The 18,558-nt window shown below is 42.5% G+C and overlaps 1 protein-coding gene across 1 annotated transcript in view; it reads left to right on the forward strand.

The window, feature by feature from the left end:
• Positions 1 to 314: 314 nt before the first annotated feature.
• The window catches only part of LOC126778579 (uncharacterized), a 152,562-nt gene continuing 134,318 nt past the window's right edge, over positions 315 to 18,558 (forward strand). Inside the window, exons 1-3 of the mRNA XM_050502255.1 lie at positions 315 to 418; positions 499 to 613; positions 687 to 916. Of these exons, the coding sequence (XP_050358212.1) occupies positions 824 to 916 (93 nt within the window). The 5' untranslated portion in view covers positions 315 to 418; positions 499 to 613; positions 687 to 823. The remainder of the gene's footprint in view (positions 419 to 498; positions 614 to 686; positions 917 to 18,558) is intronic.

Genomic DNA, 18,558 nt, shown 5'->3' on the forward strand with positions numbered 1-18,558 from the left:
GTGTTTCTGGGTGAACTCTTATGTATGACCTTAAAACGAGTTCCATACTATTGGTAATGGTAATAGTATTGTCTATAGCTACGCCAACCACCCTTGCTAGATACTTGCCTTTCACGCCAAAGGTTGTGGGTTCGGTTCCCACTCAGGACAGACAATTGTGTGCATTAACATGTCTGTTTTTCCTGAGTCTGTGTGTAATTGTCTATACAATAGTATATCAGTTGTCTGGTTGCCATAGTACAAGCTCTGCTTAGTTTCGGATCAGATATATATATATAGTTGAACGCAAATCACAGTAGTGTCGGCCGGCAGGGTGGCCGTGTTCCCGGTGAGCTGCGTGCGCGGCGCCGGCCTCAACGCGCTGCACGCGTGCCTGCTGGCGCTGGCGCCGCGCCGCGACCTGCAGCGCCCCGAGGACGTGAGTGAACCATATGTTGCGCAGTTGACTAGTATCCTTTTTATTAAATTATAAATGTTATAATTTATGTCACTTTACAGGAGGCGTGCGAGTTTCAAATAGACGAAATTTTCCACGTAGGGGACTCGACGGGGCCCGTCGTGGGGGGACTGCTCGCGCGAGGGCGACTCTACGAGGGCGACGAACTTATCATAGGTGCGTTGCGTTCTGTTAGTTGTGAGATGAATAGAGCGACGTATATTTAACACCACCCCCCCCCACCCCGCAGGACCTCTGGAGTCCGGCGAGTTCGCGGAGATATCCTTGCTCAATATATACCGCAACCGCGTCCCGTGCGGCAGCGTGCGCGCGGGACAGTCGGCGTCGCTGGGCCTGGGTCGCTTCCCGCCGGGACTGCGGCAGGGCATGGTGCTGCTAGCGCGGCCGGGGGGCTACGCCGCGGGACACGAGCGGCCCACCTTCGGAGGCTGTCCGCCCGGGACTTGCAGAGGACGACAGGTGGGTCGCTAATTCAAACCTTATTACTAAATAAAAACTTACATTTATTTAAGACAGAATATATATACGCGGCCAGTAGTGCTATTCTAGAATTTTAGATTCATCACTCTCCGGTGAAATGTTGACATGATGATGATGAGTGAGAGAATGTTCTTACAGAGTAGCCATACTGGTTGTAGCTTTATGTTTAAAATTATATTATACAAACGATTTAAAAAGGCCTTTTTGAATAACGTTTCTACCGCCATGGCAATACTTAGTATTATTGTGTGCTAGTTTGAAAGATGAGTTAGACAGTGTAACTATAGGCACAAGAGACTTAATATCTTAGTTCCCAAGGTTGATGGCGCATTACGATGATAGGGGTGGTTAATAGACTGTGACAAAGTCTATGGGTAGTGACGACCACTTACCATAAGGTGGTCATTTGCCAGCGTACCTATACGAAATTAAAAAAGTCATATATTTTTTTATTTTCAAAATTCATCGTTACAGATATCAGAACTAGTCCAATCGTCGCAAGCTTCGGAGAAGAATCGAAAGAACGCAAGGAGACAGAACAAGAATATCCTCCAGGACATCGCCAACGTGAAGAACAGCCTCACGAACACATCGGACACGAAGTGCACGAACGTGTATATGTCGGACGACGGGAGCAAGTACAGCGACGCGCACGTGTCGAGCGACACGCAGGACAAGTGCATGTGTGACGACCTGGTGTTCCTCGAAGACCCAAACGACCCTAGACGCTGTATATACTTTCAGGTGAGCAGAAAACTCTACTCGTTTTTAAAAGATTAGCAAACCTTAGATATGCGATTCTACGCGATTCGCTACCAGCTCTGCTGTATTGTACACCACAAACACTTCTCGATCAATATATCTCTATATATAACACGACACTGTTACACTTAAACACTTATATACACTTTAGTTTTACTTACAAAGTTCCGATAACAACTTCACAGATAACCAAAAGGCTAAATTTTTCGCGAATCCATAGTCAATACCACAGAATATTAAGATTTCGACCAAATTTCAAGGTCAAAGTTCCTTATATACTCTACTTGCTATTGGAATCGACTATAGACTTGTATATGTTTGCACAGCACATTGTGTGTGTGTGTGTTTTTTTATCCGTAACAGCACGTGAATGTCCTACTGCTGGGCTAAAGGCCTCCTCTCCCTTTTTTGAGGAGAAGGTTTGGAGCTTATTCCACCACGCTGCTCCAGTGCGGTTTGGTAAATACACATGTGGCAGAATTTCAGTGAAATTAGACACATGCAGGTTTCCTCACGATGTTTTCCTTCGTCGTAAAGTACGAGATGAATTATAATCACAAATTAAGTACATGAAAATTCAGACGGCCATTATCGAGGTAACGAATACATACATCAAACTCACTTTGCGGAATGGAATTAAATAGTTTAATTTTGGTATAATTTGTGGTGTTGCGTAAAATACTTAAGTATGATAATGATATTTATTTTTTTATGTTATATTCCTGTTTAGCGGTAGAATATCTAATGAGTGGGTGGTACCTACCCAGGCGGGTTTGCACAATGCCCTTACCACCAGTTACCACACACACTTATAATATATTCTGCCGCCAAACAGCAATAGCATTGTTGTTGGTGAGTAAAACAGTGTAACTACAGGCACGAGGGACATAACATCTTAGTTCCCAAGGTTGGTGACGCATTGGTGATGTAAGCGATGGTTAATATTTATTGCGGTGTCAATGTCTATGGGCGGTGGTGACCACTTACCATCGGGTTGCTCATCTCATCGCTGACCACGGATATATTTTTCGCTTTAGGGTATAATGTCTCCGAACAACGTGCTGAGGGCGGGCGAGGGGGCCTCCGTGCTGTTCAGGTTCGCCCGCTGTCCGGAGTACCTCGTGCGGGGCCGCCGGCTGCTGTTCACGGCGGGGCTGGGGACCAGGTACCGCTCAACGAACCCAACGATAACTTCTAATTACAGTTGAATTGTTGAGCCAATAAAGTATATCGTCAGCTCAGTGTTGGTATCCGAGATCGCTAGCTCCACTGACTTTCACACATTTAATTTATAAGTGTTCGGTGAAGGAAATCCATGCATCGAAGCAGGTTGTGGAATAAGCTCAAACCTTGTCCTGAGAAGGAGAGGTTTTAGCCCAGCTGTGGGACATTTATATACTGTAACTGTTTTGAATCATGTTGGAATAAGTTTTGTTCTTAAGAAGAGATATCTTCGACCAACAGACACTTTTGTACTTTACTAGCAAAACCCGGTAGGTGACTGTTAATGTGGTACAGTGCCATCTAGCGGCGTTACAACGAAGTGGATATTATAAAATCATCCATGAGACATACATCTAAATTTCAACTATGATGGTGATTCAAACGGTCCGAACTCTATTAATCACAAACAGATACACAAACAGCCATTTTTATATATTAACGAAATTGTTTTGTTACAGAGCCATCGGCCGGGTCACGCAAACCTTCCCGTACATACCATGAATTCTATAGAACACGGCTCCAATGCAAAATTCGAGATCTCTCTTGAATATTCTAGATAAATTAAATATATTAATTGTATCTGTAACCAGTTTTCTTGTCGTGTTCACTTCATGATTGCGTGGGGGGCGTTTCGCCTTGCGGATTAAATTACAAAAAACGACAAACGATGATGGTATTTTTATGTTACATAAAAACAGTGTTGCCAACCTCTTAGAAGCATCCTCCTGACGGATGAATTGAAACAAATACAAAATACATTTATAATATGATGTTAAAAAAAAAGCAAATCAAGTACTGCAAGTAGCATTAGTAAACTTGAAATATACTCAATTAAATGGAGCTGAAGAGTTAATCCCCGGAGAGAATTTCTTTAAAAAATGTTCCTCCTAAAAAATGTCTGACCTGAAAATATCCTATTTGATTTCATCTGACATAGCCCTATTTAGGGGGAAAACCCCCAAGTTGGCAACACTGTATAAAAAAAATGTGGACCATCCATATAAACTTTCATATATTTAACACTAGTGGACAAATTTTTAATAAACCATCATATGTGATCGAGCAAATTTTCACTCATAGCTCATTTTTATTCAGTCAGTTAATTAATCAGTGTCAGAGTTTTTATTACGTATATAATATACATGCAAAACGTCCATGCTTATGTATAAATAATATTGCAATATATAAAGGCTTATATATATATATATATATATATATATATATATATATATATATATGAAAGTATAATATGGAACTAATGGCTTCTTATGTATGTACACACATACATCCAATTTCTAGTTAATATTAAATAATTATATGACTAGATTTATGGAATAACGTACATACACAATAGATATTACATCTTGGTTCCCAATGTTGGTGGCACATTGACAATATAAATGATGGTTAATATTTCTCAAAACGCCAATGACGCGGTGGAGAATTACCACCAAAATTTCATTTGAAATTAAAAAAGAGAAACAGAAATCGCAACAGTAAAAGGTTATGTCTTTATATTTGAAAATATGTACATTCAAAAACATTAAATTCTTAGTTATACCATGTTTGCATATCTACCCTTCCGTGACGCCACGGTGACACGACTATGATAATCTTATCGTATGTTAAATTGTTATAATAATAACTTATTTAGAAGTTAGTTGACTTAAAATTTCAAATAAACTGAGATTTAAATTAAATATTCTTATTTAAAATCAAAATAGCACTATGTACGTGTTAATATTGTATTTAATACACCTTTTACAATTAGTTGAAATGTATATTTATCTTCTTTGCAAATATTGATATTTGAGTATCAAGTAGATGGTTAATATTTGTCTCTGGTCAGACACTCTCTGTCCAATAAAAAATAATTTATTATAAGGGAAATGGTAAATGGGGTGGTTGAGATGATAATCTATTCTCTTCAAAGTCCTCGTATAATTATGACTGCCTCGTTGGTCTAGTGGCTTGATGTAAGGCAGACCCCCTCCAGGTCAATTCCCAGGTCGGGCAAATAAAAAAAGCTATTGGGTTTGTCTGTCAGAAAATTCTGAGTAGCAGCCCGGAGTCTGGAAGTTGGAAATGTGTACACTCCCGTGCCTCGGAAAGCACTTAAAGCTGATGGTCCTGCGCCTGAACTCTTTCCGGTCGTATCGGATTGCCGTCCCATCGGATTATGAGAGATAGGGAATAGGGAGTGCACCTGTGTTTGCGCACACACTTGTGCACTATAATATCTCCTGCGTATTTGGCTAATCAATCTTGAGATTGGCCGCCGTAGCCGAAATCGGTCTGGAGGACATTATTATTATAATTCAATTATAGATTAAAAGAGTCAATTAGTTTCAGTTAGGATTACAGTGTTAATGTACCAGGAGATCATAAACAGTGTGTCGGTCTCACCGAACGGTTAGATTAAAACTGTAAAACTCCTGGTACATTAACACTGTAATCATAACTGAAACTAATTGACTCTTTTAATCTAATCGTTCGGTGAAACCGTCTCACTGTTTATGATCTCCTGGTACATTAACACTGTAATCCTAACTGGAACTAATTGACTCTTTTAATCTAATCGTTCGGTGAGACCGACTCACTGTTTATGATCTCCTGGTACATTAACACTGTAATCCTAACTGAAACTAATTGACTCTTTTAATCTAATCGTTCGGAGAAACCGTCTCACAGTTTATGTTCTCCTGGTACATTAACAACGTAATCCTAATTCTAAATCTTTGAAACTAATAATAATAATATCCTGGGACATTTTTCACACACGGCCATCTGATCCCAAATTAAGCTTGTACAGAACTCGTGCTATGGAAACCTGACAACTGATATACTACATATGCTACTTTTCTTTTGTAAATACATACTTATACAGAAAATTACACTCAGACTCAGGACAAACAGACATGTTCATGCACACAAATGTCTGTCCTGGGTGGGAATCGAAACCACAACCTTCGGCGTGAAAAGGCAAGTATCTACCAACCGCGCCAAACGTCTAGTCAAAATTAACTCTTTTAATCTAATCGTTCGGTAAGACCGACTCACTGTTTATGATCTCCTAGTACATTAACACTGTAATCCTAAATGAAACTAATTGACTCTTTTAATCTAATCGTTCGGTGAGACCGACTCACTGTTTATGATCTCCTGGTACATTAACACTGTAATCCTAACTGAAACTAATTGACTCTTTTAATCTAATCGTTCGGTGAAACCGTCTCACTGTTTATGTTCTCCTGGTACATTAACAACGTAATCCTAATTCTAAATCTTTGAAACTAATGATAATAACATCCTGGGACATTTTTCACACACGGCCATCTGATCCCAAATTAAGCTTGTACAAAACTCGTGCTATGGAAACCAGACAACTGATATACTATTGTTATAAATCAAACAATTATTAAAATAAAAAAAAGATTTATTTGGCCTTCGGCCTCAAGTACATACACAATTTATGACTTTAAACAAACATAAAATAATTAGTAATTTAATTAAATCGGTAATTATTCGGGCAGAGCTTCCGCACACTTCAAAAGTTAACGTAATAATGAGCTCTTATCGCCAACATCTCGTCTTTTATAGGCAGGTGTGGTGTTGCTGAATTAAAATATTAGTCTTCCTCCAACACGGCCTCTCCTGACGGGGCTGCGTCCCTGAAGCCCTCAGATGAACTTGTGGATGGACCGGTAACACCCACAACATCGGATAACTGCTCAGCATTGTCATCATTGGTTTCTGAGGAAATAAACACACAAAGATCCATCATTAGTCACGTCTGTTCTATTACTCAACAAGGCATATATTTGTATATTTGTCAACTACACAAGTCAGTTTGAATAGACTACATAGGTTTTACACAGGTCTGTTCCCACGCAACCGAATACCTCGCACAAAGTCGTTTGTACGAACAGGTTTTACATCAGTCTATAGTAGGTCACCCCAGATACCTATACATCATGGATTTACACAGGTCTGTTGTCAGCTGCGCAACTGACTCACCCCAGAAACCATTGTGGTCAACCAAATACCGTGCGCCCAGGTTTTACATGGGTCTTTTCCACTAGAACGTCTCACATTTACATGCCACAATAAATAAATAAAGTCAAGACAAATAACAACTCATGCACAACAAGTAAATACCTTCAAAAAATGCAGCACAAGTTTCAGGTGTCCATTCACCCTTCCATAAAACCATATATGTTGCAGCTACCTGAGTAGTTTTGCCATAGGCACCAGCCAACAATTGGACTTCGTATCTATCATTAGGGAGCGCCTTCGTTACTTTATAAGGGCCTCTCATACCAATATCAAGTTTCCCGGTGCTTTGAGAATTCTTGATCACGTAAACCAAGTCATTTACTTGATACATTTTAGGAGGTTTTCTATTTTTATTAACATAAGCATCTTGTTTGTTTCTATTATCGCGAATAAGCTCTTCAGCTCGTTGCCTTTTTAATTCGCGAGTCGCGTCGCGATTTAGATTTGAACCTTCGTAGGTTATGTCTAATCAAGCTATTTATTAACGGAGTAGTCGAATCGGTGCCAATGAGAAGATTAAGTGCCGGGTATTGGATTGTCTTATGTTTAGTGATATTTAATACTAGTTGTAATTTCCACAATAATTTTGACCAATCATTTTTATTATAATTTACTTCAACCCTTATCATATTAAGTACTGTGCGGCAGTAACGTTCAACTTGGCCGTTTTCTTGGTGCATTTCGGGAGTAATAAAATGCACTTCGACACCGTAACCAGATATCCAGTTAATAAATTCGTAATTATCAAACTTACGACTTCTATCGCACACTAGCTTTTTAAAAGTACCGAACAGCGATATAATTTGAGTTATTACACGCTTTAGCTCACTACTATCTTGGCGTGTTAACGCGAACAGTAAACAATATTTTGTATATGCGTCAATTATAATGAGTACGTGTTTATGACCATCGCTATCTCTCAGCGGCCCGAGTACGTCGGGGTGTATCACGTCTAATGGTACCGAATCTTTTTGCCACGAAGATATAGGTTGTAAAGGTGCTCGGGGAGTTTGTTTATGAGAAATACAAATAACGCAGTGTGTGAAATATTTCGCGACAAATCGTCTTATACCGGGGAACCAAAAGTGCCGTAAGATCAGATCAATCGTCTTGTCTATACCGATGTGTTCATGCTCATCGTGGAAAACGCGTAACAAGCTTAATCTAAATGCTTTTGGTACATAACACAAGAATCGCGCTTGCTCACCCGTGACGTCGTATTTATAATACAAGAGGTCATTACGTTTTACATAACGCGTGTTATCTAATTCACCGTTATTTAATTTCTCTAACAAAGAAATGGTTTCCTCGTCACCTGCTTGTGCCACTTGAGCCCAATTTTGAGGCTTTCGAATGATATCGACAACATTGACCGGGTTTCTGCTTAAATAATCGACATGTGACATAAGTATGCCCTTACGATATTCTAGCGAGAAATCCAAATCCTGCATATACATCCACCACCTTGCAACAAAGGGTTGGAGATCCTTTTTGCGTTGCGTCATTTTTAGCGCATTACAATCTGTGATTATTTTAAAAGTTTTGCCAATTAAATATTGTCTAAAATGTTGCAATGATTTTACTACGGCAAGGGTCTCCAACTCATAGCTGTTGTATTTGGGCTCCGCGCCGGCAGTTAATTTACTAAAATATACGACAACCCGTCTTTATGTATTTGCATAAGAATACCGCCATAGCCAATTGAACTGGCATCAGTATGTAATTCGGTCATTAAGTCAGGGTCGAATATAGCTAGAATTGGTTTATTTGTTAAATAAGAAATTATTTCCTGACGTGCGTTTTCATGTTCGTCGGTCCAGTCAAAAATTATTCCCTTCCTAGTTAGGGCTGCAATGCGCGCGGTCTTCAATCAATCAATCAACAGCCAATCGTTGTCCACTGCTGAACATAGGCCTCTCCCAAGGTGCGCCAAAGCTCCCTGTCCTCCGCCTTCCGCATCCAGTTGGTGCCCGCCACCTTCTTAAGGTCGTCGGTCCACCCGGCTGGAGGGCGCCCTACGCTGCGCTTGCCGATTCGCGGTCTCCACTCTAGGACTCGTCTGCTCCAACGGCCATCGGTCCTACGACATACGTGACCAGCCCACTGCCACTTCAGCCTGCTAATTTTGCAAGCTATGTCGGTGACTCTGGTTCTTTTCCGGATAATCTCATTTCTGATCTTATCCTTCAAAGATAATCCGAGCATAGCTCGCTCCATAGCACGCTGAGCGACTTTGAATTTGTGGACTAGTCCCGCAGTTAGTGTCCACGTTTCGGCAGCGTATGGCACGACATGCCTATTGAACATGACCTTGGTCTTGTCCAAGTTCATACCGAGACCGACACACCGGGAAGACTCGCCTAGGCTACGCAGCATTTCGGTGAGTTGTTCCAGCGACTCTGCTATGATGACGATATCGTCGGCCAATCGAAGGTGTGAGATGTACTCGCCGTTTACATTGACTCCATACCTAGTCCAATCCAGCGTTTTGAAAACGTCTTCCAACGCGTTGGTGAACAGTTTCGGGGATATTACATCCCCCTGTCTCACCCCTCTGCGCAGTTGGATCGCCTTCGTCTTACAGTCCTGGATGTGGACAGTAATTGTAGCGGCGTTGTACAGACATCTCAGTACCTCGATATATCTCCAATCGATATGACATCTCTGCAATGAGTCGAGCACTGCCCAGGTTTCGATGGAGTCGAAGGCTTTCTCGTAGTCCACAAATGCCATACACAGCGGCTGATTGTACTCTTCGGTCTTCTGCACAATCTGCCTAACAGTATGGATGTGGTCCACGGTGCTGTAGCCTGATCGAAAGCCGGCTTGCTCTGGGGGCTGGAACTCGTCAAGTCGTCTGGCGAGACGGTTCGTGACGACTCTTGAGAACAGCTTATACACGTGACTCAGGAGGGAGATTGGTCTGTAGTTTTTCAAGAGGGTTTTATCACCTTTCTTGAAAAACAGTACCACCTCACTCCCGCTCCACGTTTCCGGGGTCTTGCCATGTTGGATGACGGAATTAAAGAGGCTTGCTAGCTCTTTCAGGACCGGAGTCCCGCCTGCCTTAAGCAACTCTGTTGTGATTCCGTCATCTCCCGGAGCTTTGTTGTTTTTAAGCTGTTCTAGAGCCGCCCTAATCTCTCCTTGGTCAATGACCGGGAGCTCCTCGGAGTAATGGCGCATAAGAGGGGTGCGCTGGTCATCAATACTGATTCCCACGGGTTTATCCGATCTTGAAGAGAACAACTGCCCATAAAACCTCTCTACTTCTCCGATAATCTCAGGCCTAGAGGTAACAACCCCACCATTTTCAGTTTTAAGTTTTGTCAGACGCGGCCTCCCAAACTTGCGAGCGAACACTTTCGATCCCCGATTTTGCTCAATCGCAGCCTTGATGGCACGGGTATTGGAGCGTCGGAGATCGCGTCGCGTCAGCGTTTTTATTGTTCGGTTTAAGGCCTTATCTGACAAAAACGATGGTAGTTCTCGTCGTTTTCTCATGAGCTCGAGTGTCTCAGCAGAGAGTTTTGGTGCGTTGTCTCTTCTCTGTGGCGGAAAACACTTGCGGGATGTGTTTTGCAGTATTTTGACCAGCGTGTCGGTTCTCTCATCAATGCTGCTTATGGTTTTAAACGCGGTGAATTGATTTTGAAGTTCCATTTGGAACTTTTCGGAGCCTTGAGCAGCTTGGAGCATGGTAGGTCGGAGAGTAGACCTCATCATTCTCGATCTTTGCTTTCATTCTCGACGCGCGGTCTTAATCGCGTGATTAGATATGTATCTACGAAAATACCCAGCGAGGCCTAGGAATTGCCGCACCTGTTTGAAATTATTCGGGGGTGGTGATTTAACTAACGCGTTAATTTTATAAGTGCTCGGCCTAACCTGACCATCGCGTATAATCCTACCGAGATATTCGATTTCATTGGTTAGAAAAGTGCATTTCTTTAAGTTGATAGAAAATCCTGCCTCTGTCAAAGTTTTAATTACCGAATCTAATATAATAAGGTTTTCGTTAATGCTTTGTGTCAATATAAGTACGTCATCGATATAGACTACAACCTGTACGGCCTCAATTAAGGATTTTAGCGTTTTAGCAATAGTTTTCTGATAAAAAATCGGTGCATTTGCTAATCCGTAGGGGACCTTACAATATTCGTAGTGGCCTTCCGGGGTAACAAATGCCGTCTTATGTATAGACTCCTCAGCAACTCTAAGTCGGTGAAACCCAGATACCATATCTAAGGAACCAAACCAGCGAGATTTACCTAATCGGTCTATGTAGTCATTAATCAACGGTAGGGGATGTCTAGTTTTAACAGTAATCCGATTCAGTGCACGGTAGTCCACCACCATTCTATCAGAACCATCTTTCTTTTTCACCAATAGAATTGGGCTAGCGTACTCCGAGTCAGATTCACGAATTATACTTTTATTAAGCAAATCTTTAACTATTTCGCGAACTTTTAATTTTTCATCGTGTGATAATTTATAGGGTCTATAATACACGGGTACATTAGTTGTCAGTTTAATATGCATTTCACTATCCTTTACAGTTGTGATCGCGGTACCACTTAAAAAGAATTTTGAATACTTGGCTAGAATCTCTAATAATCGTTCCCTATCTTTTCCAGACACAGACGTATTTACTTGTTCGGATAAACAAATTGAATTTACTGGCAAAATATTGCTTTCAATAGGTTCACTACGAATTATACGCTGACAATCACCGGTCCTAACATAAGTTATGCCTTTTCTATTTAACACGTCGGTGCCAATAATTACAGGTACATTTAAATTATTATCATCGACGATATAAAAATCAATTTCTATTGTTAAGTCACTGAATTCAACGGGCAACGTTACATATGATTCTGATTTCACTTCCATATCACCTAAGCCACGTAATAATTGATTTGTAGGTCTTAATTGACATGAAAAATGTTTAACAATATTTTTCGACATTAGAGAGACACATGAACCACTATCGATCAAAACATCTAACGGGATTCCCGAGATAACAGCAGTTGTTACGTCACGATTTTTATAACTACCCACAAGTTCGCGACAAAAATTAACACCATTATTGTTTCGTGAACTCGACCGTTCTTTGGCAAAACACATATTCTCGGAATGACCTACTTTTTTACAAAATGTACACTTCAACACATCAACACGAGACGTTGCCGGTAGCGCGATTGCTCTTTCGTTGTTATTATTATTTGTAATTGTATTCAATCGTTTACTACAATCTACACTTTTATGGCCAAATTGCTTACAATGATAACATTTAATTGATTTTGAATCGTTTGAACTGTATTTGCGTTTTAAAAGGTTGCGATTTAAATTATTATTATTAGAGAATTTATCAAACCGACTATAGTTAGTAGATATTTTTCTATTTGAATTGTTAGAAGGTTTAACAAAGCTAGACAAAAACTCCACTATAGAATCGGGCGATAATTTAGCGTTAATAGCCATAGCGCGGATTTGTGGGTCTACGATTCCACGTATAATAATGGCAGTAAGTAGCTCGTTGCTTAGACCTTTAACTATGCGTAACCTTAAAAGCGATCTACGAGCATATTCGGCGTATGTGGAGTATTTGTCGGACTCTGTTCGCATAACGTCATAAAGAATATTCGCGACATCGACAGAGCGTGGGCATAAGGCTTTTAATTCTAGTTTGAAATTGGACCATGTGCGAATATCACTTGTCCATTGGCTAAGCCAGGTACGAGATTCCCCTTTCAGACAATGTCCGATGCGAGCAAGGCATTCTTTGGCGCCCCATTGGTTCAAAATACGCGCTCTTTCTACCTCATCACACCACGTGTCGAAGTCATGAACACTCGGATCAAAATCGGAGACAAAATATCGATTGGATCTGACCTGAGCACAGCTGATAGCGGTCAAGAGCCGCTCGGCAGCATTCGTCACCACATCTTCGGACTGCGATAACCCCGTCTGGCTGGTTTGCGGAGTCGGTGGCGGCGTAACCACGTGGTCGCGTGGCGGAGTCGGCGCCCCAGGCGTCAATGCGGCTGCTGGTGTGGCGCTTTGCAGCGCGACAGCGCGACTAGTGCCAGCACTGACTGATGCACTGGCTTGCGTCTCCACAGACGCACGAGACTGCTCCTCCAAAGCGCGCAGTCTGGTCAGGATCTCTTCCATTGAGTTGGGAGGAGTTTGTCCTCGACGTCTTCGTTTGTTACGTTTATCGTTGTTCGACATTACACTGATGGAAGCATTGCCCGAATATTTAAATTACTAAACCGCGTGGGAGGGTAGAATTAAGTTTCATCTATAGCACCAGAAATGTGTTTGCGGCTATAACAGCCTTCGAATCCCACTTCTGATTTTATAAATCAAACAATTATTAAAATAAAAAAAAGATTTATTTGGCCTTCGGCCTCAAGTACATACACAATTTATGACTTTAAACAAACATAAAATAATTATTAATTTAATTAAATCGGTAATTATTCGGGCAGAGCTTCCGCACACTTCAAAAGTTAACGTAATAATGAGCTCGTATCGCCAACATCTCGTCTTATATAGGCAGGTGTGGTGTTGCTGAATTAAAATATTAGTCTTCCTCCAACACTACATATACTACTTTTCTTATGTAAATACATATTTATACAGAAAATTACACCCAGACTCAGGACAAACAGACATGTTCATGCACACAAATGCAAACACTGTAATCCTAACTGAAACTAATTGACTCTTTTAATCTAATCGTTCGGTGAGACCGACTTACTGTTTATGATCTTTTAATCTAATCGTTCGGCGAGACCGACTTACTGTTTATGATCTTTTAATCTAATCGTTCGGTGAGACCGACTCACTTCTTATGATCTCCTGGTACATTAACACTGTAATCCTAACTGGAACAAATTGACTCTTTTAATCTAATCGTTCGGTGAGACCGACACACTGTTTATGATCTCCTGGTACATTAACACTGTAATCCTAACTGAAACTAATTGACTCTTTTAATCTAATCGTTCGGTGAGACCGACTCACTGTTTATGATCTCCTGGTACATTAACACTGTAATCCTAACTGGAACTAATTGACTCTTTTAATTTAATCGTTCGGTGAGACCGACTCACTGTTTATGATCTCCTGGTACATTAACACTGTAATCATAACTGGAACTAATTGACTCTTTAAATCTAATCGTTCGGTGAGACCGTCTCACTGTTTATGATCTCCTGGTACATCAACACTGTAATCCTAACTGAAACTAATTGACTCTTTTAATCTAATCGTTCGGTGAGACCGACTCACTGTTTATGATCTCCTGGTACATTAACACTGTAATCCTAACTTTTTTTTTTTAATATGTCCGGGATGGCAAATGACTCTACTCCACCTAATGGTAAGTGGTAGTAGAGTCCAAACGTGACGACGGCCAGTACAGTCGGGAAGAATGTTCTGAACTAGCCGTCACCACCTTGCCGGCCCGCAAGATGCCTCTTCACGCCTCGTTTGAAGGAACCCGGGTTGTAAGAGGAGGGGAACACGTGAACTGGTAAGGAATTCCATTTTTTGGTAGTGCGACAAAGAAAGGAGTTGCCAAATTTCTTTGTGCGCGATGGAATTGATGTCACAGTTAGGCGGTGACATCGAGAACCAGCTCGCGTGGACTTAAGAAGGAAGGGGGAAGCAGGAATTAGAGAGAATAATTCCTCAGAGGACTCGCCGTGATACAGTCAATAGAAAGCGCTCAGTGCTGCTATATTTACTGGTGGTAGGGCTTTGTGCAAGCCCGTCTGGGTAGGTACCACCCACTCATCAGATATTCTACCGCAAAACAACGATACTTGATATTGTTGTGTTCTGGTTTGAAGGGTGAGTGAGCCAGTATAATTACAGGCACAAGGGACATAAAATCTTAGATCCCAAGGTTGGTGGCGCATTGGCTATAAGCGATGGTTGACATTTCTTACAATGCCGATGTCTAAGGGCGTTTGGTGACCACTTACCATCAGGTGGCCCATATGCTCGTCCACCTTCCTATTCTAAAAAAAAAAAAAAAAAACTCGCGACGCAATTGTAAAGGTTCAAGGGTGTTTGTGACCTTTACGTCGCCAATAATGCGTACTGCACGTCGCTGCAACCGGTCCAAGGCCTCCATTAGGTACTTAGCGGAGCCATCCCAAAGGTGCGAGCAATATTCAACGCAAGACCGTACCTGTGTTTTGTATAACAGGCACAGTTGTTGTGGCGTGAAAAAACGCCGCACCTTGTTCAGAACTCCGAGTTTTCGTGAAGCTGTTTTTATAATAGCCTCGATGTAATCCCTTGGACTAAGGTCGCAGCGAACGTCCATCCCCAGCATGGCGATTTTTCTTTGTATCATCAGCGGTATGCCACAGAGGGAGATGTGGGTAAAATGGTGACTTTTTCGCTGTGAGAGCGCATACCTGTGTTTTCTTGGCATTAAACTCAACAAGATTATCAGAACCCCATTTGGTAATGAGCTCTAACGTCCTATCGAGTTCAATGACAAGATTCTCCCGCCTCTCCTCAGTTTCCGCCCGCCCAGCCACTGCGCGTCCGTGGTATCCACCATGCACTGTACTATCGTCTGCATAGCAATGTATGTTCCCAAGAGAGAGCATATCATTGATCATGCAGAAGAAAGAGTGTGGGAGATAGCACAGATCCCTGGGGGACCCCAGCATTCACTACATAGAATTGTGAAGCGCAACCATCTACTAAAACACGAAGGCTACGCTTGTGTAGGAAGCTGGCAATCCAGGTGCATAGCTGAGCAGGCAGACCATATGACGGCAGCTTGGAGAGAAGACTTCTGTGCCAGACCCTGTCGAAAGCCTTGGAGATATCGAGGCTGACAGCCAACGATTCTCCATGCTTGTCGATAGCTTCACCTCAGAGGTGTGTTACGTACGCTAGAAGATCACCTGTGGACCGTTTTGGTCGAAACCCGTACTGACGATCATTAATTAGACAGTGATCTTCTAGGTAATGGATCAGTTGGTTGTTTAGAATCCGTTCAATCACCTTACAAAGTACTGAGGTGATAGCTATTGGTCGATAATTTGCCGGGTCAGACCGATCCCCTTTTTTGGGAACCGCTTGTACATTAGCTCTTCTCCAAGCCTCCGGCACACATCCCGAAGAAAGAGAAAGTTGGAACAGGCGCGTTAACACAGGAGACAGCTCCGCCGCGCACTTCTTCAGCACAATGGCTGGTATTCCATCAGGACCGCTAGCTTTCCGTATATCAAGTGATTGCAGCTCCGCACGCACATCACGTTGCTTGATTTTGATGTCAGGCATCGTGTGGCCACATGAAGGTATTGTTGGTGGCTGCGCACTACAATCATCGATCACAGAGTTGTCGGCAAAGAGTTTAGCCAGGAGGTCGGCTTTCTCCTGCGCACTGTGAGCTAGCGATCCGTCCGGGTTTCTGAGCGGTGGCAGCGAAGGTTGGCAGAAATTGTTTTGCACAGACTTGGTCAGACGCCAGAAGCTACGGGAGCCCCTAGGATGCGAAATAAGGTCATGACCAGTCTGTACAATACGCTGTGCATCCGCTCTCGTGTATGCCTTCCTACAGGACTTGGAATTTTTATTGTAGTTTGCTAATGCAGCCGTTGATCCACGTGCGATATGCCGCCTGCTTAGATGATACAGCGTCGGCACATTCACGAGTGAACCAACGGTTACGCGTACCCCTATTGATGAGATCTGAGGTAGGAATGTAGTAGTCCATTCCTAACATGATCTCATCAGCAACAGCAGCGGCACTAGCTGTCGGGTCATTCCCACTGAAGCAACGTTCCTTCCAAGAGACTGACGGATAGTAATCGCGCATACCGTCCCAATCTGCCGACTTATAGTGCCAAACGCGACGTTTGCATACCGCTGATGGCGGCAGCTTGGCCTGTGGCACTTTGGTAGATATAAGGCCGTGATCCGAAGAACCAAGTGGAGCTTGAACCACAACCTGATATTCCACCGGGTGAGAAGTCAGCAGAAGATCCAGTAGAGAAGGCGCTTGCCCATCAATGTCTGGGATCCTGGTGGGCTGATCAACCAGTTGGGTCAAGTCGTGTGTGAGAGCAAAAGCATGAGCAGTTCTTCCAGCATGGTCAATTTTGAGGGATTTCAACCATGATTCATGGTGAGCATTAAAATCCCCCAAAAACACCAATTCCGCGTTAGGAAACTGCTCTTGCGCAGCATCTGCCACCCGACTAAGATGGTCAAATAATTGGCTTGTCTCCAAGTCACCATTGTGGGATCTGTAGAGGCACACGTAGACTCGACTCTGACGAACCAGGTCCACACGTACCACCAACATGGAGAAGGAGGGGTCCTCCAAGCAGCGCAATCGGTGATAACAAACACCCGCCCTGACGAACAAGCATACTCCGGCTTTCGCTTTAAAAGATTCTTCTAGCATGTAGCCGGGATAGTTAAGGTAGATGGTGTCGGCAGGGCGGAGTATTTGCGTCTCCGTAAGAAACAACATTGATTATAATTGAAACTAATTGACTCTTTTAATCTAATCGTTCGGTGAAACCGTCTCACTGTTTATGTTCTCCTGGTACATTAACAACGTAATCCTAATTCTAAATGTTTGAAACTAATAATAATAATATCCTGGGACATTTTTCACACACGGCCATCTGATCCCAAATTAAGCTTGTACAAAACTCTTGCTATGGAAACCTGACAACTGATATACTACATATACTACTTTTCCTTTGTAAATACATACTTACACAGAAAAATACACCCAGACTCAGGACACACAGACATGTTCATGCACACAAATGTCTGTCCTGGGTGGGAATCGAACCCACAACCTTCGGCGTGAAAAGGCAAGTATCTACCAACCGCGCCAAACGTCTCGTCAAAATTAACTCTTTTAATCTAATCGTTCGGTGAGACCGACACACTGTTAGGTTAGGTTAGGACAGGTTAGGTTATATTTTCTGGTTACATTTTCTGTATCGAGTGGAACTACGAGCATCGCGCTCGTAGTTCCACTCGGGGCCGATAGGTGGCGCCGTTTCGAGTGACGTACAACGTTAAGCGGCATGTCAAAAGCATAATAATGCCCCGGATACACACGTGTGAAGCTCTTAGTTAGCGAATCGTTTAATTAAAATGAATTTTGATAGGCGGTTGACATTCAGCGAGATATTTTTTTTTTTTATAGAATAGGAAGGCGGACGAGCATATGGGCCACTCGATGGGAAGTGGTCATCGACGTCCATAGACATTGGCATTGTAAGAAATGTTAATCATCGCTCACATCATCAATGCGCCACCAACCTCGGGAACTAAGATGCTATGTCCCCCGTGCCTGTATTTACACTGGCTCACTCACCCTTCAAACCGGAACAGAACAACACCGAGTACCGCTGGTCTGCGGTAGAATATCTGACGAGGCATCCCCTCGTACCCGGACGGGCTCGCACCCCCCCGCAGCTGAAGTGGCGGCTGTGCATGGGCGGCGGCGCGGCGGTGTACGTGGTGGGCGTATAAATTATAATAATAATATTATAAATTCATGAAGAATGTTA

The sequence above is a fragment of the Nymphalis io genome, chromosome 26 (assembly GCF_905147045.1).
Source record: "Nymphalis io chromosome 26, ilAglIoxx1.1, whole genome shotgun sequence".
In the NCBI taxonomy this organism is placed as follows: Eukaryota; Metazoa; Arthropoda; class Insecta; order Lepidoptera; family Nymphalidae; genus Nymphalis; species Nymphalis io.